At 37.8% G+C, this 20,450-nt stretch overlaps 2 protein-coding genes across 2 annotated transcripts in view; one reads left to right on the top strand and one right to left on the bottom strand.

Annotated features, from left to right (window-relative positions):
* The window catches only part of LOC141550803 (uncharacterized), a 26,931-nt gene extending 13,723 nt beyond the window's left edge, over positions 1-13,208 (bottom strand). The window contains exons 1-2 of the mRNA XM_074281806.1: positions 12,859-13,208; positions 11,108-11,220 (exon numbers count right to left, since the gene is read on the bottom strand). Coding sequence (XP_074137907.1) covers positions 11,108-11,149 — 42 coding nt within the window. The 5' untranslated portion in view covers positions 11,150-11,220; positions 12,859-13,208. The remainder of the gene's footprint in view (positions 1-11,107; positions 11,221-12,858) is intronic.
* On the top strand, positions 13,032-20,450 carry EXOSC3 (exosome component 3). The gene is made up of 4 exons (XM_074281805.1): positions 13,032-13,343; positions 16,303-16,452; positions 18,531-18,682; positions 20,094-20,450. Exons 1-4 carry the CDS (start codon positions 13,038-13,040, stop codon positions 20,293-20,295), a joined length of 810 nt encoding a protein of 269 aa, XP_074137906.1. The 5' UTR covers positions 13,032-13,037; the 3' UTR covers positions 20,296-20,450.

Genomic DNA, 20,450 nt, shown 5'->3' with positions numbered 1-20,450 from the left:
ATTATAACAAAATTATGGTTATCTGTATCAATAAATACAGAAATGATTTTTAATAAAATACAATACTAGAGCAGCTAGATGGCACTCATACACTTAACACCTGGACACACAATTGCCTCACCTAAATAAAATTTAAAATGTTTTAAATGTGATAATTATTCCTATTAAAAACACTTGAAAGAATGGATATAAAGGGATTTTTTTCCCCTTAAAATAAGCATCAGCTACCTAAAGCTATCAACAAGGATTATTTGTACTAAGGAAAAACTAGAAGACTTCCCAATAAAATCAAGAGTGAAATAAGGATGTTCACTTTCACCAATATTATTCAATATTATATTATAAGCACTAGTAATAGCAATAAGAAAAAAATGTGAAGTTATCACAATGGGTAATGAGACAATAAAATTATCTCTTTTTTAGAAGATATGATATACTTCAAAAATCTATTACTATAATTTCTATATATCACCAACAAATCCCTGCAAGATGAGATAGTGATACACCATTTAAAATAACTGTAGACAGTATAAAATACCTGGGAGTAATCTATTAAAACAACATAGGAACTACATGAACATAATTATAATATGCTTTTTATACAAATAAAATAAGATTTAAATAACTGGAAAAATATTGTCATGGATAGGCTGAGCCAATAGAATAAAAATGACATTTTCACCTAAAATAAGCTATTATTCAATGCCATCCCAATTAAGTTAATAAAAAATTATTCTACTGAGCTAGAAAATGTCAAAATTTATTTGAAAGAATAAAAGATAAATAATAACAAAAGAATTAATGGGAAAAATGTAAAGGAAGGAGGTTTAGTGTAGGTCTTAAACTAAATTAAAGGGGAGTAATTACCAAAATTATCTGGTACTGGTTAAGAAATACAAAGGTAGATCAGGGGAGAAGAGTAGACATAATACACAGTAGTAAATGATTATTATGCTTGGCAAATGTAAAGCTTTAAGCTTCAGAATTTATTATTTGGTAAAAATTGTTGGGAAAGTTGGAAAGTAGTCTGGCATAATTTAGGCATAGATTAATATCTCACATCATTTGCCAAAATAAGACCAAAATGGATACATGACTTTGACAGGGAATTATCATAATCAGAAAAACATGGAGCACAATTACCTATCAGACTTATGAATAATGAAAACAATTTATGAATAAACAAGAAGCTCTGTAAATGTATATTATAAAATGAATAATTATATTCAATTGAAAAGGTTTTGTACAAATAAAACCAACATAGCCAAGATTAAAAAGAAAACAAAATTGGAGAAAATTTTTGTAGACAGTTTCTTAAAGGCCCCATATCTAAAATATGTAAAGAACCTAATGTATAAAAATGAGTCAAACCTTAATTGAAAAGTGGTCAAAGCATATGAACAGGCAGATTTTTGACGAACAAATCAAAACTGTATAGTCGTATGAAAAATGCTATTGACTAGAAAAATGCAAATTAAACCATTTTGATATTATCTTACACCCTCAGATTAACTAAAATGATAGAAGGGGGCAGCAACAAATGGGTTTTTTTCCCAATTTTTAAAAATAGTATTTTACTTTTTCAAATACATGCAAAAATAATTTTCAACATTCACGTCTGCAAAATCTTGTGTTTCAAATTTTTCTCCTCTCCCTTTTCCCCTCTGCTTAATCAATGAGACAGTCTTTTTGTCTTTTGAAAAGTTAAAAGTATTCCTCCCTTCCCTCTTGAACTGACTTCTTAAAATTTCTTCCTATACTTTTTCTGATCTCTTTGAAGGATATATCAGATTATGCTGATGATTATCTCTAGCCCAATGATTCTCAGATCTATTTATTCAGCTTTGACCTCTATGCTGACCTCCAATTGCCTATTACATATCTCAAAACAAGATGCCTCATTTACATTGTGTATGTGTTTGTGTCTAAGGTTCTTTTATTTTATTTTTTTCCCCAATTACATCTAAAGAATTTTTAACATTGAGTTTTTTAAAATTAAGTTTCAAATTTTCTATTTCTCTCTCTCCTCCCTGCCACTAAAATGATAAGCAATTTAATATCGGTTATATATGTGCAATCATGTAAAACACATTTCCATATTAATCATGTTGTGAAAGAAGAAACAAAAGAAAAACAAAAGCTATGAAGAAAATAAACCAGTGAGAAAAAAGTATGTTTCGATCTGCATTTAGACTCCATCAATCTTTTCTCTGAACATGGGTACCATTTTTCATCACCTCATATATATCTTAAACTCAACAGTCTAAAAGATAACTCATTATCATTTCTCCAAAACTTTCCCCTCCTCCTAAATTTCCTGTTATTGGTCATCATCCTCAATCACCTCGATTAGACATCATCCTTGACTCCAATCTCCATATGTCCAATCTAATGTCAAAGACAGCTGTTTTTTCCCTTCACAACATCTATCAGACACAGATATCTCCACTACCACTGCTACCACCCTGGGCTCGGATCTCTTTCCCACCCCATGCAATCTCCACTCAGCTGGACCTTCAATACAGGCCATCTAATGATGGCAACCTCCTAATTCAAAGTATTTGGGTTCTTTATTACCTCTAGGAACAAATACAAAACCCTCCATCTGCTGCGCAAATCCCTTCATAACCTGCCTTTCTCTGTTCCGCCTCACTCCCCTCAAATTAATCTCAGTTCTGTGACACTAGTCTCCTTACTTCCTTTCTTCCTTTCTTTCTTTCTTTCTTTCTTTCTTTCTTTCTTTCTTTCTTTCTTTCTTTCTTTCTTTCTTTCTTTCTTTCTTTCTTTCTTTCTTTCTTTCTTTCTTTCTTTCTTTCTTTTTGAGGCTGGGGTTAAGTGACTTGCCCAGGGTCACACAGCTAGGAATTGTTAAGTGTCTGAGAAAACATTTGAACACGGGTCTTCCTGAATTCAGGGCTGGTGCTCTATCACTGCGCCACCTAGCTGCCCCTCCTTACTGTTTCTTGAACAAAGCACTCCAAGTGCTGGCTGTGGGCAGTTTTGATGGCTGTCCCCCATAGTTGGAATGCTCCTCCTGCACATCTCTACCTCCTGGCTTCCTTCAAATTCTGAGCTAAAATCCCACCTTCTACAAGAAGTCTTTCTGGGCCTCCCTTATTACACACAGACACACAGACACACAGACACAGACACAGACACAGACACAGACACAGACACAGACACAGACACAGACACAGACACACACACACACACACACACACACACACACACACACACACCTCCACATTAACTTTTATATAGCCAGTTAGAACACAATCATTAGGATGTTGCAGTCATCTGGAATGCAGGGATTGACTTTTTATATTCCCAGCATGTAGCATAGTATCTGGCACACTATAAATACTATAGGAAACATGTTTACTGAATGACTGCCATCTAGGGGAGGGAGTGGAGGGAAGGAAGGAAGAAAGGGATAATTACCCTTGCATATGTACTGTCAAAAAAAAGTTATACTTATAAAATTAATAAAAAACAAATAAATAAAGCACTACAGTGCCTGTCACATTGTAGGCACTGTTATATAAATGCTTACTTATTCCCTCCCCTTCCCCTTTCTTAGAGTTGGAAGAAACTTTAAGAGATGAACTAATCTGGCTCCCTGCATTACAAATTTAAGTGACTTGCTGACTGTTATCCAACATTAGTCTGAAGCTGAATGCAAAATTAGGTTATTTGATTCCAAATCCAGAGTTTCTGATATATGCTATATCTTGGCAACAACCCACTCTAGTTCCGGGACTTCCTCATATAATACTAATGATTTTTTTTTTTTTTAATGCAGCACTATTAGGCTCATAATATATTTTAAATATCTTATTTAATTCTCAAAACAACCATAAGTAAATTTATTAGCCTCATTTAGTAGATGAGGAAAGAAAAGGTAATAGGATTTGCCTATGCCTAAAGACAGGATACAGATATTCAGGAATTTTCTGCTCCTAAATCCAATGTCCTTCCCACTACATCCTACTGCTTTTCCTAGGAGTACATCTCAATATACAATGCTCCTCTGCCAGAATCCCAAGTTAAGAGAAAAAAAAAAAAAAAAAGGAGAAACACTTAGATAGGAAGAAGGGAGGGTATAGGTCAGGGAACAATTCCAGATGCAGTCTATAGAGAAGACACAAGATAATGATGTTCAAATTCTGATGTGTATGACCTGATTAAGTCACTTTATTGCCATAGGTCTCACTTTATTCTTCTGTGAAGTAAGAGATTTGAGATTAAGGATCAGACTGGTGATGGTAGGGCTTAAGTGCCCAGCTCAATTATTTAGGAGAAACTTGAATTTTCCCCATTTCAAGCAATAAAAATATGTGTATTATTCATAAACAGAGGGCCATACCAATCTTGTTAGTATTTCAATTTTAGTATATGTGCTAATTGTGCTAATCTAATCATTTTCCTTTTCAGGCTTCACTTATGATATCATATAAGTACATGCTAGGGGCAGCTAGGTGGTGCAGTGGACAGAGCATTACACCCAATCAGGGATGATTCAAGCTCAAATTTGACCTCAGACACTTGAAACTGTACAGGTCACTTAACCTCAACTGCCTTTAAAAAAAACATATGTGTATGTGTGTGTGTGTGTGTGTGTGTGTGTGTGTGTATATAATATGCAGTCAGGGTATACACACATACACATACATACATGTTATTTATATTTGTGTCATTCCTTTCTTTACCTAAACTTTGTATCTCCTCCCACCCCATCACAAAGGGGGCTTAAATCCTAATTACCTAACTAATTAAACTTCAATATACTTCTTCCTTCTAACATTTTATTGATTTAAAATGTATCTTTTAGATTTTAACAATTAGATAAACCTTAATAATTAGATCCTAATTCATTAGAATAAGGCACAGTTGATAGAGCAATGAACCTATGATCAGGAAGAACTGAGTCCAAATGAAACACTAGCTGCCTGGGCAGGCCACTTAACCTCTATTTGTCTTAATCCAATGGTGAAGGAAAAGGCAAACCACTTCACTATTTTTGCCAGGAAAATTCTATGGACTGAATGACCTGCAGGATTAAGAGTTTGATAGGACCAAATGACTGAACCAAAAAATGAGGACACAGCAACACACCACCATCCTGCCCAGCCAAATGTAAAGAACAATACTTAGTAACAAAATGTACTGAAAACCTTAAGCAAACAAGAGCTGGTTGATCAGCTGTTCTGTTTATAGGACTAAAGTCCTTCTCATGTCCAATGGTGATGAGAAAATGCCCTTGTTTTCCCAAAGGCGGCCCATAAGCCAGGACAGGTCCTGCCAAAAGCTGGAAAGGTTTTAAGCACATAATTGAGTAGGCCAGACTTTCTATCTGTGACCTGAGGCCCAGCCTACCTAAGTACAGAGAGGGTCTTCATTGTCAGATTGGTCATTTAGGTGATGAAATATTTTGGGGCCCAGTTCGTTATGAAACATCTACTAAGGCCACAAGATATAATAAATAATAGAACTAGAACATATTACAGTATGATACAGAAGATTCAAACCTTCACTATAACATGTGGGACACATAATTAATCTGATGTAGGTTACAAATGTACAATCATTGTAAACATATTTCCATATTCACCATGTTGTGAAAGAAAAAGAACAAAAAGGAAAAAAAATCACAAGAAAGAAAAAGTAAACAAAACCAAACCCGCCCAAAAGGTGAAAAGAATATGTTTTGATTTGCAAACAGTCTCCATAATTCTGTCTCTGGATGCAGATGGCATTTTATATCCCTAGTCTATTGGAATTGTCTTGGATCACTATATTGCTGAGAAGAGCTAAGTTATCATAGCTGATCAGTCAACTCAGCTATCCAGTCACCGGTTCATCATATTCTAGTTACTCAGGTTCTTAATATTGATGTCATCTTTGATTTTTCTCTCTAAATATCAAGTCTTAATTAACCAAATTTACCTCCCAGCCAAGAATCAGTCAATAAACATTCACTTAGCACCTATGTAAGGCATGTATTAAGCTCCCAGGAGACAAAGAAAGGCAAAAGGCAATGCCAGCCCTCAGAAAGCTCACCATCTAATTGGAAAGATAACATAAAAGGATGCTAAAATTTTTTTGCACAAATGAAAACAAATGTAAAAGTTAACAGGGAAATAATCTTTGCAGCAAGTTTTTCTGATAAACATAAAAAGGAAAATATGAGCAAGCAATTACAATAAAATTGTAATACAAATATATAAAATAAAATAAAAAATGTAAAATTATACATACAAAATCATAAAGGATCAAATGAGATAATATTTGTGAAAGCATAATATCTGGCAGATAGTGGGATGTGAGATAAAGCTTATTCATTTCTGCTCCCTTTCACTAAACAAAGATGAATTTTACATTCTAATATGAGATATTTATGATCATCAAAGGGGATAAAGGTAGATAAAAGGGGATAAAACAGGGTTTTTTTTTGTTTGTTGTTGTTTCCATGATCTTAAAAGAAAAGAGAAAAGAGAAGGGTAGGAAAAGTTGTGTCACTTAATTTGTGCAAGTAGAAGGCTGGACAAAGTAAGGGGAAAGGGGAGCAGACAATACTTGAACCTCACTACCATCTGAATTGGTGGAAAAAAGATACAGAATGGAACGAAGAAGTCTTTTTTTTTTCAAAAGGGAAACAAGCAAAAAAAAAAAAAAAAAAAAAAAAAAGTCCAGTAAAAAAGAAAAAGTAAATTAAGGAAGGGAATAGTCTTAAACAAACCAAATTAAAAAGAAAGAAAAGATAGGGTCTGGGCAGGGAAAGAAATTAGAAATTAGGGGCTAAGGAGCAGAGATACAGCCAGATGTTAAGCAAGTCTCCCTCTCACTACCCTTTTTCTTTATAAAGCAAGGACAGAAAACATCAACAATGAGTAAATGTAATTCCACAAGCAACAAGCTATTCATTTCCTGAGGTAGATAAGACTGGGGTACAGACTTTTTCCTTTTTTTTTTTTTTTTTTGCAAGGACCAATATTAAGAATTTGTTTTACGTGACTGCATATAAGAATTCTGTTTTCTTTATTTTTCAATGCTCATGGACAAAGGAGGTGAATTTTGGTGAATTTTGCCAATTTTAAATTAAATTTTTTAAATGAAACAATTATCATGACTCCTAAGGCCACTTGATATAACATGTTTCCCACCTCATGCCAGAGATGACAGATTAGAGGTGCAAGATGAGAATTTTCACATATGGTCAAAGAGATAAAGTGATCAGAGGCTGTGAATATGCACACTCAAAAAAGACACGCAAGCTATTAACCAACACATGAAAAAAAAAAGAAATGCAATTAAAATAATTCTAAAATTTTCATCTTAAACCATGAGATCATGACAAAAAAAAAAAGGAAAATGGAAATTTTAAGAAAGGATGAATTCCTTTCTTAAACTATGAACTATGAATTCCTCCAGCCATTCTAGAAAACAATTTGGAATTACACCTAAAAAAATCACTAACCTGGGCATAACCTCAGACCTGACAACATCACTATGTATGGGAATGCCTGCCATCTAGGGGAGGGGGTGGAGGGAAGGAGGGGAAAAATTTGGAACAGAAGGGAGTACAACGGTTAATGTTGTAAAAAAAAAAAAAAAAAAAAAAAAAATTACCTATGAATATGTACTGTCAAAGAAAATGTTATAATTATAAAAATTAATAAAAAAAATTAAAAAAAAAAGAAAGGGAAGATTCACACATGTAAATACAAATTTTTTTTTGTGAAAGGTTCACACATACAAAAACACCAGACAACTTGTATAAACTAATGCATCGTGAAGAGAGAACTAGATTTTTTTAAAGTAACTTCAACAATGCTGACAACAACTTTTAAAGTCCTATGAACACTGATAAATGCATCACCTCGCCTAGTCATGAAACATGCTTCCCTCTCCTTAAAAGAGATGATGATGGACTAAAGGTAAAGAATGAAGCATACATTTCAGACATGGCCAATGTGTGGACTGACTTTCCTTGGTCATACTTATTTGTTATAAAGGAGGACTTTTTGGAGTGAATAATTATGAAAAAAGAGATAAAGAAAAGGACATCAATGAAACTTTTTTTAAAAGAACAGAATGAAAGTAAATTCAGAAGCAAACAGATAAGCAAGGTAATATTGATAATATTGTATTGATTTCCACATATATACAAATGTGTACATGTACATATATATGTATATATCTTTAAAAAAAATTTTATTTAAGATTCATTGTTCATATATATAATTTTTCTTCTTTGTATATGGAAATATTTATTTATGTTTCTATAATTTATAATATTTTAAAAATGTTATCTGAAAAGGAGGAAAAAAAATTTTAATACCTCCTTAATGCCTCTAAGGGGCAGGTACTATTGATATAGCACTAGGCCCACGTCAGCAAGACATCCTCATGAATTCAAATCTGAACCAAGACATTTCCTAGTTAGTTATATGACTGAACAAATCATTTAATAAACCCTGTTTGCCTCAGTTTCCTTATCTGTAAAATGAAATGGAGAAGGGGCAAAACCAAAAGACTAGAGTATGCAAATTATAAGCCAGTAAATTTAAGTTTGTTTGTTTTTTTTTTGGGGGGGAAACTATAAAGACATGGTTGTTGGACATCTGTATTTGGCCCTGTGCTGTTAAACATTTTTATTGGTGACTAAGATAAAGACAAAGACTTATCTCATCAAATTTGTTGATGAGACAAAGCTAGAATGAACAGCCAACATAACAGACAAAATGAGTCAGGCCCCCAAAAGATCTTGATAGGGAGAGCAGTAGACAATCTAAGAAACTAATATCTAGTAGGAAAAATATAAAGTCTTACAAAGTACAAAAATTCAACTTCACAAGTAGAAAATGAGAAAGGCATTTTTGGATGGCATATTGTCTGAAAGATGTGGAGGTACTAGTGGACTGTTAGCTGACAGTTAGTCAGCCTTGGGAAGTAGCAGAGAAAAAAAAAGGAACCTAATCTAAGATTACTTTGAGAAGGACTAAATTTCCAGGAATAGAGGTTATAGTCTACCATCACTGCTCCCCTTTTAATGTGCAACAACTATCTCTTTAATAACCCAGTCTAGAATTTACTTAGGAATCAGTCAACTTAAATTGTGTTTGATACCTCTACTTAATTTCTACTAATTTATTTGATTTGACTGGTATTAGTGATTGCTATTAGTGAATTAAACAGAATTGGATTGTTTCATTTAATTATGTTAGTGGCAGTTAGATTGTGCAGTAGTATATGAAGTCAAGAAGACACCCAAGTTCAAATATGACCCTAGCTGTATGAACCCAGGCAAGTCACCTAACCTTCTTTGCCTCAGTTTCCTCATTTGTAAAATAAGCTGCAGAAGGAAATGGCAAACCACTTCAGCATCTTTGCCAAGAAAACCCAAATGGAGTTACAAAGAACCAGCACAACTGAAAAGAAAAACCATAATGCTCTAATTTTATTTTAACATTTTCAACTAGGACTAGGTTTAGTAGTGATTGGGATTGGGGGGAGGGGGGCTGGACTGGAAATGCTGATACTGATAATTGGTATAGAGAAATGCCAGTGAATAAACTCCCTTGGTCAATGCAGAAAGGCATTTGCAATTTGCTTTATTTTCTGTTTTGTTTTGTTGCTTGAGGTAGCTGGGGTTAAGTGACTTGCCCAGAGTCACACAGCTGGAAAGCATTAAGTGTCGGGTTCTCCTGACTTCAGCCCTGGTGCTCTATCCACTGAGTCACCTAGCTGCCCCTCTGCTCTTCTATTTGTACTTGTACAAAGTTATTTGGGGGCACTTAGAATAAATTACTTCCCCAAAGTCTCAAAATCAGAATGTGTAGCGGTGGGGTTTGAACTAAAGTTTTCTGACTCCTTAGTCAGCTCTTTACTCACTACCCCATGCTGCCTCTTATATAGAATAAGCGATGGTCCAACTTGCACAAGAAGTTCCTCGCCAGGCACTCACTCCTTAGTCTGAGGAAAACACAGATGGAGTGCCCTTCTCCCAAAATCATGCATGTCAGTCACCCGGCTCAGATAAACCCCATCTTCAGCTCCTGAAAAGCACTGGCAGATGCGAAGTGACTGAATTTGGGTGGGTGGTGCTGCAGAGAGAACGCTGGGTCTGGAGCTACAATGATGGGAGTTCAAATCTAACCTCCAACACTTTAATTAGCTGTATGATCTGCGATAAGTCATTTAAATATCTGTTAAGGCAACTGCTGTTACAACCCATTTTACAGAAACTACAACAGTAAGTGTAAAATGAGTGTAACAGCAACTATATCAAAGAGTTGTTGTGAGAATCAAGTTATAACTGGACCACAGTAGGCACTATATAAATGTTTATGTCCTTTTTCTGTGTGTGTAAACAAAGACCAGTTTTAACTGAACTTTTCATCCTTACAATCTGTGTGGGCAAGTTACTTCTCTGAGACCCAGTTTCTTCTAGAATATAATCCCTCACATGGGGGGGAGGGGGGCAAAAGCCAATCATCTCACTTTGCCAATTACTTTTACAGTATCACCAGTTAGAGCTGAGGTCCTTAGAAGTCATCTCCTACAGTCCCTTTCATATTTCAGATGGAGAAAGGAGAATCCCGAGCGAGAAAAATAGGCTTGCCCCGAGGTCACATAGTTAAGCACCAACAGAAAAATCAGACCCCAGCGCCGGACGCCTCCCAGGCGCCGGAAAGACACACTACGGTAGGGCCCCCTAGAAGCGCCGACAAGTTAAGAAGTCAACACCTAGAAAGTTTCACTGAGCAGTTTTCCAGTTAGTGACTGCGCTTTAAGAGGGTTTCGCTGGAATTCAAGTGCGTGTGTGTGGGGGCGCGGGGATGGACTGCACGGCTGACACGGCGCGTTCCGCTTGCAGACGTGCACCGAGCTTCCCGGGGCGATGGCATTAAGTTTTGTCCCCGGCCACAGACGTGACCATGACCGTGACCGGAGCACGCGGGGCCAGGTCAGAGGGCACCCCCACCCCCTCTCACCCAGCCTGTCCCACACGACGCACGCTGCGTGGGCCACCGCCTCCCACCCCCCGCGGCGCCCAGCTCAGCATCTCTCAGACCTCCCCCGGTTCCCGGGCCCAGCAACTCACCGAACTCAGTCCCGGGCGCAGAAGGCGAAACAGGAGTGCCATGGTGAAGTGTCCTAGACCGGCTCGGCTCCTGCCCGCGGGTCGCTCAGCTTTCCCAAACAGACTTCTAGGGACTGGAAGAGTAAAACTGAGCTTGCGCCCGCAGGACTCGTAACTACCCCCCCTTCTCCCCTCCCCGGGAAGGGTCTGCCCCGCTGGGGGAGGGACGGCGCAATTCCGCCCACTTCTTGCCCGCCCCTTCCTCTCTCCCTGCATTCTCTTTCCCCCTCCTACTTTGTATCTTCTACACTTTCTTTCCTTTCTCGCTTCCAGCACCTTCCGCTTCTCTTTTTCCTTCCTTTTTTCCCTGTCCTTCTTTATATCTTTTCTTCCTTCAGTCTCTCCCAATTTTCCGTGCTTTCTCCCTTTTTAAAAAAATTTTCGGTAGTATTTTCTTTTCCAAATACATGTAAAGATAGCTTTCAAGTTTTGTCACATTTTGTGTTCCAACTTTTCTTCCTCATTCCTATCTCCTGCTCTCTCTCTTTCCTTCCATTTCTACTCCTTTGGTGTGTGGGAATTCCGAACCGAGACTGAGGGAAAGTTTTTCCAAAACCCGTTCCCCTCATTTCAACATTCAAGGGTTTTGACCACGACAATGCAACGGCCAGAGGCCCTTCATTTCCTATTTCTGGCTTCACTTTTCCCATCGGTAATAACATGGGAATGAGTAACCTGCTTCTGAGCTGAGAAGTAGCATTGAAACGATTGTCTTTTGTATTCTCTGTAGGAAATCAGTAAGGCATTGGTCATCACCCTGTAGGCTTGCAAGAAGAAACATAACATGTTTCTTGAAAACTCCATCACCTTTAGCTACTTATCTTTTCGGGAATGGTTTTGTCTTGTGGATAGATATTTGTCAGTTCTCTAGAGATTTTGGAAATCAGACTTATCAGAAATATTCCAGGCAAGATTGAAGCGATGAAATATTATAAATGGAAAATTGACCTTAAAGCCAGAAAAGGCTTAATAGGAGTCACAGGAGTACAGGGAATGGAAAACTGGCCTCGGAGCCAGGAATAGCTAAATGCTAGCCTACAAATGCTACTATAGATATATTACATATATAAGTGCTTTAAATTTGTAAATCACTCTTTAGTGTAAAATAGTATCCCCATTTTATGAAATTGGAGAAAGATTGCAGGGGTCACACAGCTAATGAGGGTCTGAAGCATAATTGAAACTCAAAAGAATTGCTGATTTTCTATACGCTGGCTAGTTGGAGAATACAAAAGATTTATTCCTACTAAATCTATAATGCTAGAAAGTTCTAAACTAGCACGCGTGATCATGGACAAATTACCTAATTTCAGTGACCCCTGCAGCTTCTAAATGACATTCTTTGCAAGTAGGGACAGGTGAGAAGAGCTAAGTGCAAGAGTGGGACCAAACGGGAAGGGGGGAAAATAATCCTTTATCTCGCAGAAGGAACGCACAGAAAAAGGAACAGGATCTTGGAGGCGGGGGTCGAGATGCTCCTTCACTCACGTGGGTTGGCCCTCAGTACAAGGGGCAGGGACTTGGGGTGTTTATGGGCGGGGCCAGAGTGAAAGAGTGAGTCTTGGGGGAACGGTCTTCTAGTCACGTGGAATGGAACCACTGTGGAAGGGAGGGTCAGAGGGCGGTTCCAGAGCTGCTGCTCCTCCATTCACGTAAGATGGAGCTGCAGTGAAAAGGCGGTACCTTGACTATGCTGGACTGCTCCTACTCACGTGAGATATAGCCTCAGCGGAAGGGGCGGGGCCTATGGGGGCAGGGCCGGGGCGGGACTGCTTTTCCACTCTGCCGTAGAAATTCTGGAGAAAAGGCGGTTTGAGGCGTCTTTTATCCTCTCTCTCCTCCCGCCTGTAGAGGTCGCTCTAGCAGGTGTAGCAGAAGCAGTGGCTGGGTGATGGCGGCCTCACAGACCTCCGTCTCGGTTCCGCGGGTGGCGCGGACCATGCTGGGGCAGGTGGTACTGCCGGGGGAAGAGCTACTGCTGCCCGAGTCGGCGGGGCCGGGCACCGAGGGCTCCGCGGAGCAGACGTTGCGCCTGGGGTCCGTGGTGCGGCCCCGCGCCCGCGTGGTGTGCGGTCCGGGCCTGCGGCGGTGCGGGGACCGCCTTCTGGTCACCAAGTGCGGGCGGCTCCGCCACAAGGAGCCCGGCGGTAGCGGAGGCGGAGGCGGCGTGTATTGGGTGGACTCCCAGCAGAAACGAGTAAGTGAAGGAGGCCCGGCCCGGTTCGGCTATCCAAGCTCAAACACGTGGAGACAACGCCCTGGCACGAGTCAGGATTCGGGCGCCTCTCGCCCCAGTTTCCCCGCCTGTAAAATGGGAGAGCCGCACTTCATCATTGCCTGCAGGTTCTCCAAAGCCTGGCATGTCCCGATTTGAATCTTTCCTCCCTAAAATGTGCCCGCAGCCCCTTTTAGCTTATCCTGCCCCTTGTCTCATCGCCTTGCTCCCCTCCCTCCTCTCCTCTTCACTTGAAATTCCCCGAGTTTATCCTGCTCTAAAGACTAGGCAGAGATGAATACTAGCCTCCTGAAGACTTCTCTGAATTAGTCAATAAACTTAAAAATAAAAAAGTTTTTTCGAGGGTTAAATGATTTGTCACACAGCCAGTAGAAAACTTACAGTGTCGTTAGAACTCAGTTCTCTTGATACCAGAGCCGGTGCTCTAGTCACTATGCCACCCATCTGCCCCCTCATAAACCTTCGTCGAAAATGCCTCTTCTGTGCCCGGCACTGTGGATACTGAAAGGGACAAAAAATATCCTCTTTCGGTCTAATACAGGAGACCACATACAAACATGCAAGTTATTGACCTGATAAACTGGATGTAATTAACAAGTACTGCTATACTTTGTAGGAGGTGGGATTTTAGTTGCACCCGTCGCTCTGTTTACAGAAGAAATAATTGGGACCTAGAGGGATGAATGAAAGCTAATCAGCCAGATAATAAATAGCAGACCTTGGGTTCAAATCCTCAGATTCATTGACTCCAGATCTGCCCTATTCTGCTGTACCTTGCTGCTCTTTCTCACAGTTCCCACATCACTTAAAGATGCTAGATTTTAGCATTTGGCAATAGCTCACATTTTAGAAATGCTTTGGTGAAAAGAAAAAAAAAGAACATGGAAGAATGGATTGTTAAAGGGCGAGATTAGGAGCAAGATGACTTAGACCAGGAGAGAGGCACACTCGGATTAGTTCATATTATAGTATTATATCATTTGGATTAAGTGGGTCTAGGCACACCCCATCTCTGATGTTTTTACTTGTGTGGCCTCTGGCAAATGATCTATAAATTAGCCTCCAAGACCTCTTCAGCCTCTTTATAATGTGATAATTTGATCCTAACAACAATCCAGTGAGTTAACTTGTCTCCTGTTGTCTCTACAAGATAATTCTTTTGAGAGCTTCTGCCATAGAAAAATTTTCAGCACCACTTCTATGAACTATTAAAATGGATCTTCCTGCTCCAAACCCATTTTTGCTGCCGAATTGTATTTATGCATTCATCTAGTCATGTGATTTCTCCATCCAAAATTCTTCCTAGGACTCTGAATTACTGAATAAAGTTCCAGTTTCCCAGGCCACCTATTAAAAGTTCCTCCCGAAAGTTCAACGCCACCTTACTATGCAGATCCAATGAAACTCTACTACTTAATACTGTCCATACACATTCTCAATTGTCCTTCCTTTGCTAGGACCTAAAATGTGACACGTACCTATCACCTCATCTCTTAAAGATGAGTTTTACGCTACTTCCTGTATAAAACCTTTCTTGAACAGTTATATGTTCTTTGAAAGCAGGAATTTTAAAACATTTTTTCTTTACATCTCCAATGTCTAGCCCAGTTTATGTCACAATACTTATTAGTGGAATTTCTGCAGCATCTCTACCTCTCAATTGATTATTCATTCCTCTCTCCCATGACCCAACATTTTGCTTATAACTTGCACAGGTACCACAATTAAATTCAAATTTAAGTGCCTCCTATATACAAGCCATTATGTTTAAAGAATATAAAGATAAAAATCACAAAGTTGCTCTAAAGGTGGGAGAGGATAAATAATATGTTTATAGATGAAGCATAGTAATAGATTTCATAAAGATGGAATGGAAGGAGTAAAGGAGAGACTAAGGTAAACATTCAACAAATATTTGAAGAGGAAGAGAACATTAATGATTGTTGGTGGGAAAGATGGAGCAGAATGACCAATTAGGAGTTTTCAACAGTCAAGGAGAGACACTGCCATTTTAGCCATATTGTAGTTGCTTTTGTACAGGTGGTATTCCACTATTATACTGTACATTCCATGAGGGCAGAGGTGGGTTTTACCTGTCCTTTGTATCTCCCTACAGCAATCTGGTGAATTGAATGAATGCTTATTATGCATTTATTATGTGCTTTCTGTGCTCTATATTAATTGAATGGAATAGTATGTGGACAGTTTCTAAGTTAAGTAGCCCAAGTTTCTACTCTGAAAATATTTTTCTAAAATTACAGAGAAATAAACATAACTGGATATTTATATGGAGAAATATATAACAGTAGACAAATATATCTAGATAAAATGGATAAATATTTTTGAGATAGTTTGAAGCTAAATTTGGTTATTAAGAAATTAATCACTGGAATTATTCTATATTGGTTTATACCTTTTCTTTATATTTGGAATTGATAAAAAACAAATAATGATTCATTTACTTTGTGCAAGGCACTAGACAGAGTGCTGTGTATGCTCATCTAAATATGTATGTAATGTGATCTAATGATTCGGATTTCTCTCCGAAGACAACAATCTTAACCTGCCTGCTTATTCTATGCAATTGTTGTCCATGACCTCTCAAAAGTTTGCCTATAGAATCAAAAGCAAAAAAAAAAACAAAAAAAACCCCACAAACAAACAAAAAAAAAAGTTGTGTGACCTCAAACAGCGTAAATTTTTCAGCATATAGCTATATAAATTTATCTTCCTAAAGAGGTCTCATTTAGGGATATGGCCAGTGTTTAGACCAAATTTTTAGGCCAAATAATATGGTTACGTTGAAATATTATAGTCTTTTAAAAGTAGAAATGTAAAAATCTATTTGAACCCTTTGCTGGTGAAAATCTCTGTTTTCAGATGTCTATATGCTTGTGCTTTTGTGACTTTTCTCTTGCAGTATGTCCCTGTTAAAGGAGACCATGTGATAGGCATTGTGACTGCTAAATCTGGTGATTTATTCAAAGTTGATGTTGGAGGAAGTGAACCAGCTTCTCTATCTTACTTGGCATTTGAAGGAGCCACCAAAAGAAACAGACCAAATGTGCAGGTAACATTGTGTCTGTTATTTTTGCATTAAATTATGTCATAATGATGTGTTTGAAGAGGGAAATTTTGGCAACAAACGATGCATTCATGATAGCAATTCTTAGTATCAAATGATGTGTTTGGGGTTCAAGCACCAGATAATGAAATTCTGGGAGAGAAGTTGGCATTGAATGTTAGGGTTCAGTCATGTGAAGAATTCACAATGGCCATTCTCTTTGGCAAAAAGTAGATTTATTTAGGAGAAGATGTTACAGAAAAAATGAAGAGATACCAGGAATAGTAAATATGAACTAGAGTCCAGGGACAGCTTATAGTTATCAAGGAAAGGGGATAAATTCTATAGTGGAACTCACAAGTAAACAAGAGAAAAATATTCCATGAGGTGGGAGTATGCCCTTAACTGATGGGCTAAATCCATAGAAGAGTTGAGTATTCTAAAAGAAGGAAAAAGACACCATGAGGTAGAAAACCATGGTAGACTGACCCAGAAGTGTTCAATAAAGATGGCATGAGCCACGGACAGATTCGTGGGGTTTGACATAACTTGGATTTCTGGCTGGACACAGCAAGGTGGGAGCTACCCATTACCTCCACAAAAGGTGGGACTATTAAAATTAAACTGATTTTGATCATTGCCCTGCTCTGCTTGCCTCAGAGAGTAATTCCATCAATACTTCTATCTTTCTTAGCCAACCCCACCTAATTATTCATGACTTTATCAAAATGAGATAAAATTAAATATTTGTTAAGTGCTTAGTATATCATCTGGCCTATAGCAGGTAATATGCTTGTTCCCTTGTCTTCTCTTCCATATATCTGAAATGACTGTTCTGAAGTCAGTGTCACCACTATACCATGAATTTACCCAGATGTTCAGCTACTGTATTTAGAAAAACTATCTTAAGACTTAGGTAATTATTAGCTTCATTCTGCTGCTTTTCTTTTTCCTCATTTATTTTAAGCACCTCTCCCAGCTGGGCAATGTTGTAGTAGTAGCTGTCAAAAATCTTTCCTTAAAGAAACACATGAGCTTCACATTCCCTAAAAATATGACTCTTCCAATAGCATAGGCCAAGTACATTCCTTCCAAGCTTTAGTTGTAAAAACAAAAAAAATATTCATTTTTTGTTTGGTAAGGAGTTTTCATTAGGCTGCTCACTTTGGGATTAGAGTAGAGAATTGAAATCCTGCCGCAAAAATTATTTTACTGTGGGCAGATTTGCCACCTTGACTCTTCCTCAGCCTAAACTGCAAATCTGCCAAAACTTTGAGGATGAGCTCTGAAGGGAAAAGTAAGGCAAGTGACCTTGCCCTCCCTCCCATAATCCAATTCACTTGCATGAACTTGTATCACCTTCCTGCTGTCATGATCCTGTTTGAGAACAAAGGGCTGAACAGAGCTACCCCTGGGGACCCAACTGTAGTGGTCAGTTGGGCAGCACAGCTTTCTTTCTTCCTTTTTTTCAAGCCCCTCTACATCATGATGTGGTGTGTGTGTGTGTGTGTGTGTGTGTGTGTGTGTGTGTGTGTCTGTGTGTGTCTGTGTGTGTCTGTGTGTGTCTGTGTGTGTCTGTGCCCGTCTGCTTTAATTCTTACTTAGCCCTAATTACTGAATGGGTGTTGCTTCAGTCAAATTGAGATCTATTAAAGACTTTAGCTTATATTCCAGGGCCATCTCTAGTCATCCTGATCTATATCTGGCCACTGGACCCGATAGCTCTGGAGGGGAAAGTGAGGCTTTCCCAGTTCACCCTTAACTTAATCAGTTGGGTTGAAGAATTGCTTTTATAACTATTGATGGATTACCAAAAATAGAATCAGAAGTTTTAATGCCATGGTTGATTTCATTTCCAGAAGTAGGGAAATTTTACGGTTGGCTAAGGGAAATGTCCTATCAATCATCAACACTTTTGTCAGTAGGCCTTCACAGGTCATTAGCTACAAGTCATCAACTATTGTTTTGTCTTTATTTTAGTGCTTAATAAATGCTTTTTCAATCTATCATTAGTTGTTTGTGATTGATAGGGAATAGCAACCAGAGATAGAACATTTACTGCCTTGTATAACTTATTCTTTTAGGTGGGAGATCTCATTTATGGCCAATTTGTTGTTGCCAATAAAGACATGGAACCAGAAATGGTCTGTATTGATAGCAATGGAAGAGCAAATGGAATGGGTGTAATTGGACAAGATGGCCTATTGTTTAAGGTGACACTGGGTTTAATCAGAAAGTAAGTACTGTAGTCTGGTCTTCTTGCCTTCAGAATACTTTACAGGGAAAAGACCTAAGTCTGAATTTTTGTTTTATATTGATATTCTGAAATTTTTTCCTGCAAGATAAAAAATGAATGGAAATTTCAGTACATAAATTAAAGACAAAATTTAGGGGTGTCCAGAATTCATATGATTTGAGAGGTTAGTATAGTATTTAGTTTATTACTACATTTCCTAGAAATGGCATCTTCCCTTAATAATAACAACACCTTAAATTCATGTACTGCTTTATAATTTTCTAAGTACATCATGTCACACTGTGGTGTTATGAAAAGTGGTATCATCTTTGAAAGAATTAATTTTTCCTAAACACTGAACTTAAGAGGCAGAATTTTAAAAATTTAAAACTTAAAACTTGGGGGCAGCTAGGTGGCGCAGTGGATAGAGCACCATCCCTGAATTAGGAGGACCTGAGTTCAAATCTGGTCTCAGACACTTAACACTTCCTAGCTGTGTGACCCTGGGCAAGTCACTTAACCCCAGCCTCAAAAAAAAAAAAAAAAAAAAAAAAAAAAAACAAACTTAAAACTTGGAATTTAAAAAAGCCCTGTGTTTTGGTCCTACTTTTGAGACTCATCATAGAGGTCTGAGAAATTCTCTCTGAGCTTTATTCTCTTGATTGACAGGCATACTCTTTGGACTATCTTCCCCAAAGAATTATCTCAGAAAAAATACTATAACTTTAAAAGTGCTATATTCTTGTTATTATGGTATCTGGGGGAATAGCATCCATGATTAGCCATGTCCAATTATTAGGCAGATAATGAGTAGATTATTGTGTTTGTAGGTTTTCAGTTAAATAGATGTCTCAATTAGATTTATATTAAAAAGTAAGTTTTTAGGCTGTTTTTTTTCTTTGAAAGCATTCTAGCATTTAAAGAAGAAAAGAGTCCTAGTTTTCGAGCTATAAGAAACTTCAGGAGAATATTTAATCCAACCTCCTTTTTTGTTTTGTTTTGTTTTAGTTTTTTTGTTAAACAGATTATACCTTACTGTGGTTTTTGGTGCAGAGTTGGTTGAAAAGTAGGGTTGATTTTTTCTTTTTCTGAGGCAATTGGGGTTAAGTGACTTGCCCAGGATCACACAGCCAAGAAATGTTAAGTGTCAGAGGCCATATTTGAACTCAGGTCCTCCTGACTGGTGCTCTATCCACTGCACCACCTAGCTGCCCTAAGGTTTATTTTCTTTTAACCAAAAACCTGTCACATTGTTCAGAAGTAGAAATGGGGGAGGTGAAGATTGGTTAGAAAGAGGAAAACATAATACATGTTATTTTTTTATATTTATAACTGAAATCAGAGGGAGAAATTTGGGATTTGTTTTTGACTTCCACTTTTAACTTCATTTATTTTTTCAATTCCACACCAGGCTTTTAGCTCCTGAATGTGAAATTATCCAGGAGATAGGAAAACTCTACCCACTGGAAATAGTATTTGGAATGAATGGAAGAATATGGGTAAAAGCAAGAACTATCCAACAGACTTTAATTCTGGCAAATGTTTTGGAAGCCTGTGAACACATGACAACAGAGCAAAGAAAGCAGATATTTTCCAGATTGTCAGAAAGTTAACATCAATTTCTCTGCTTCATTCTTTATGTGGAATATGGTATGAACTCATGGTAATTAACAATGACAGTTTTGTAAGAACTTTTTTATCTTCAGATATAACCTTCCCTTCTCTCCAGTTCCTCAAGACAATTGTACAATAAAAATTTTTTTTTGAA

Source organism: Sminthopsis crassicaudata, chromosome 1, assembly GCF_048593235.1.
Source record: "Sminthopsis crassicaudata isolate SCR6 chromosome 1, ASM4859323v1, whole genome shotgun sequence".
Taxonomy (NCBI): domain Eukaryota; kingdom Metazoa; phylum Chordata; class Mammalia; order Dasyuromorphia; family Dasyuridae; genus Sminthopsis; species Sminthopsis crassicaudata.
The sequence above is the reverse complement of the archived record's forward strand: the minus strand, read 5'-3'. Positions and strand labels throughout refer to the sequence as shown.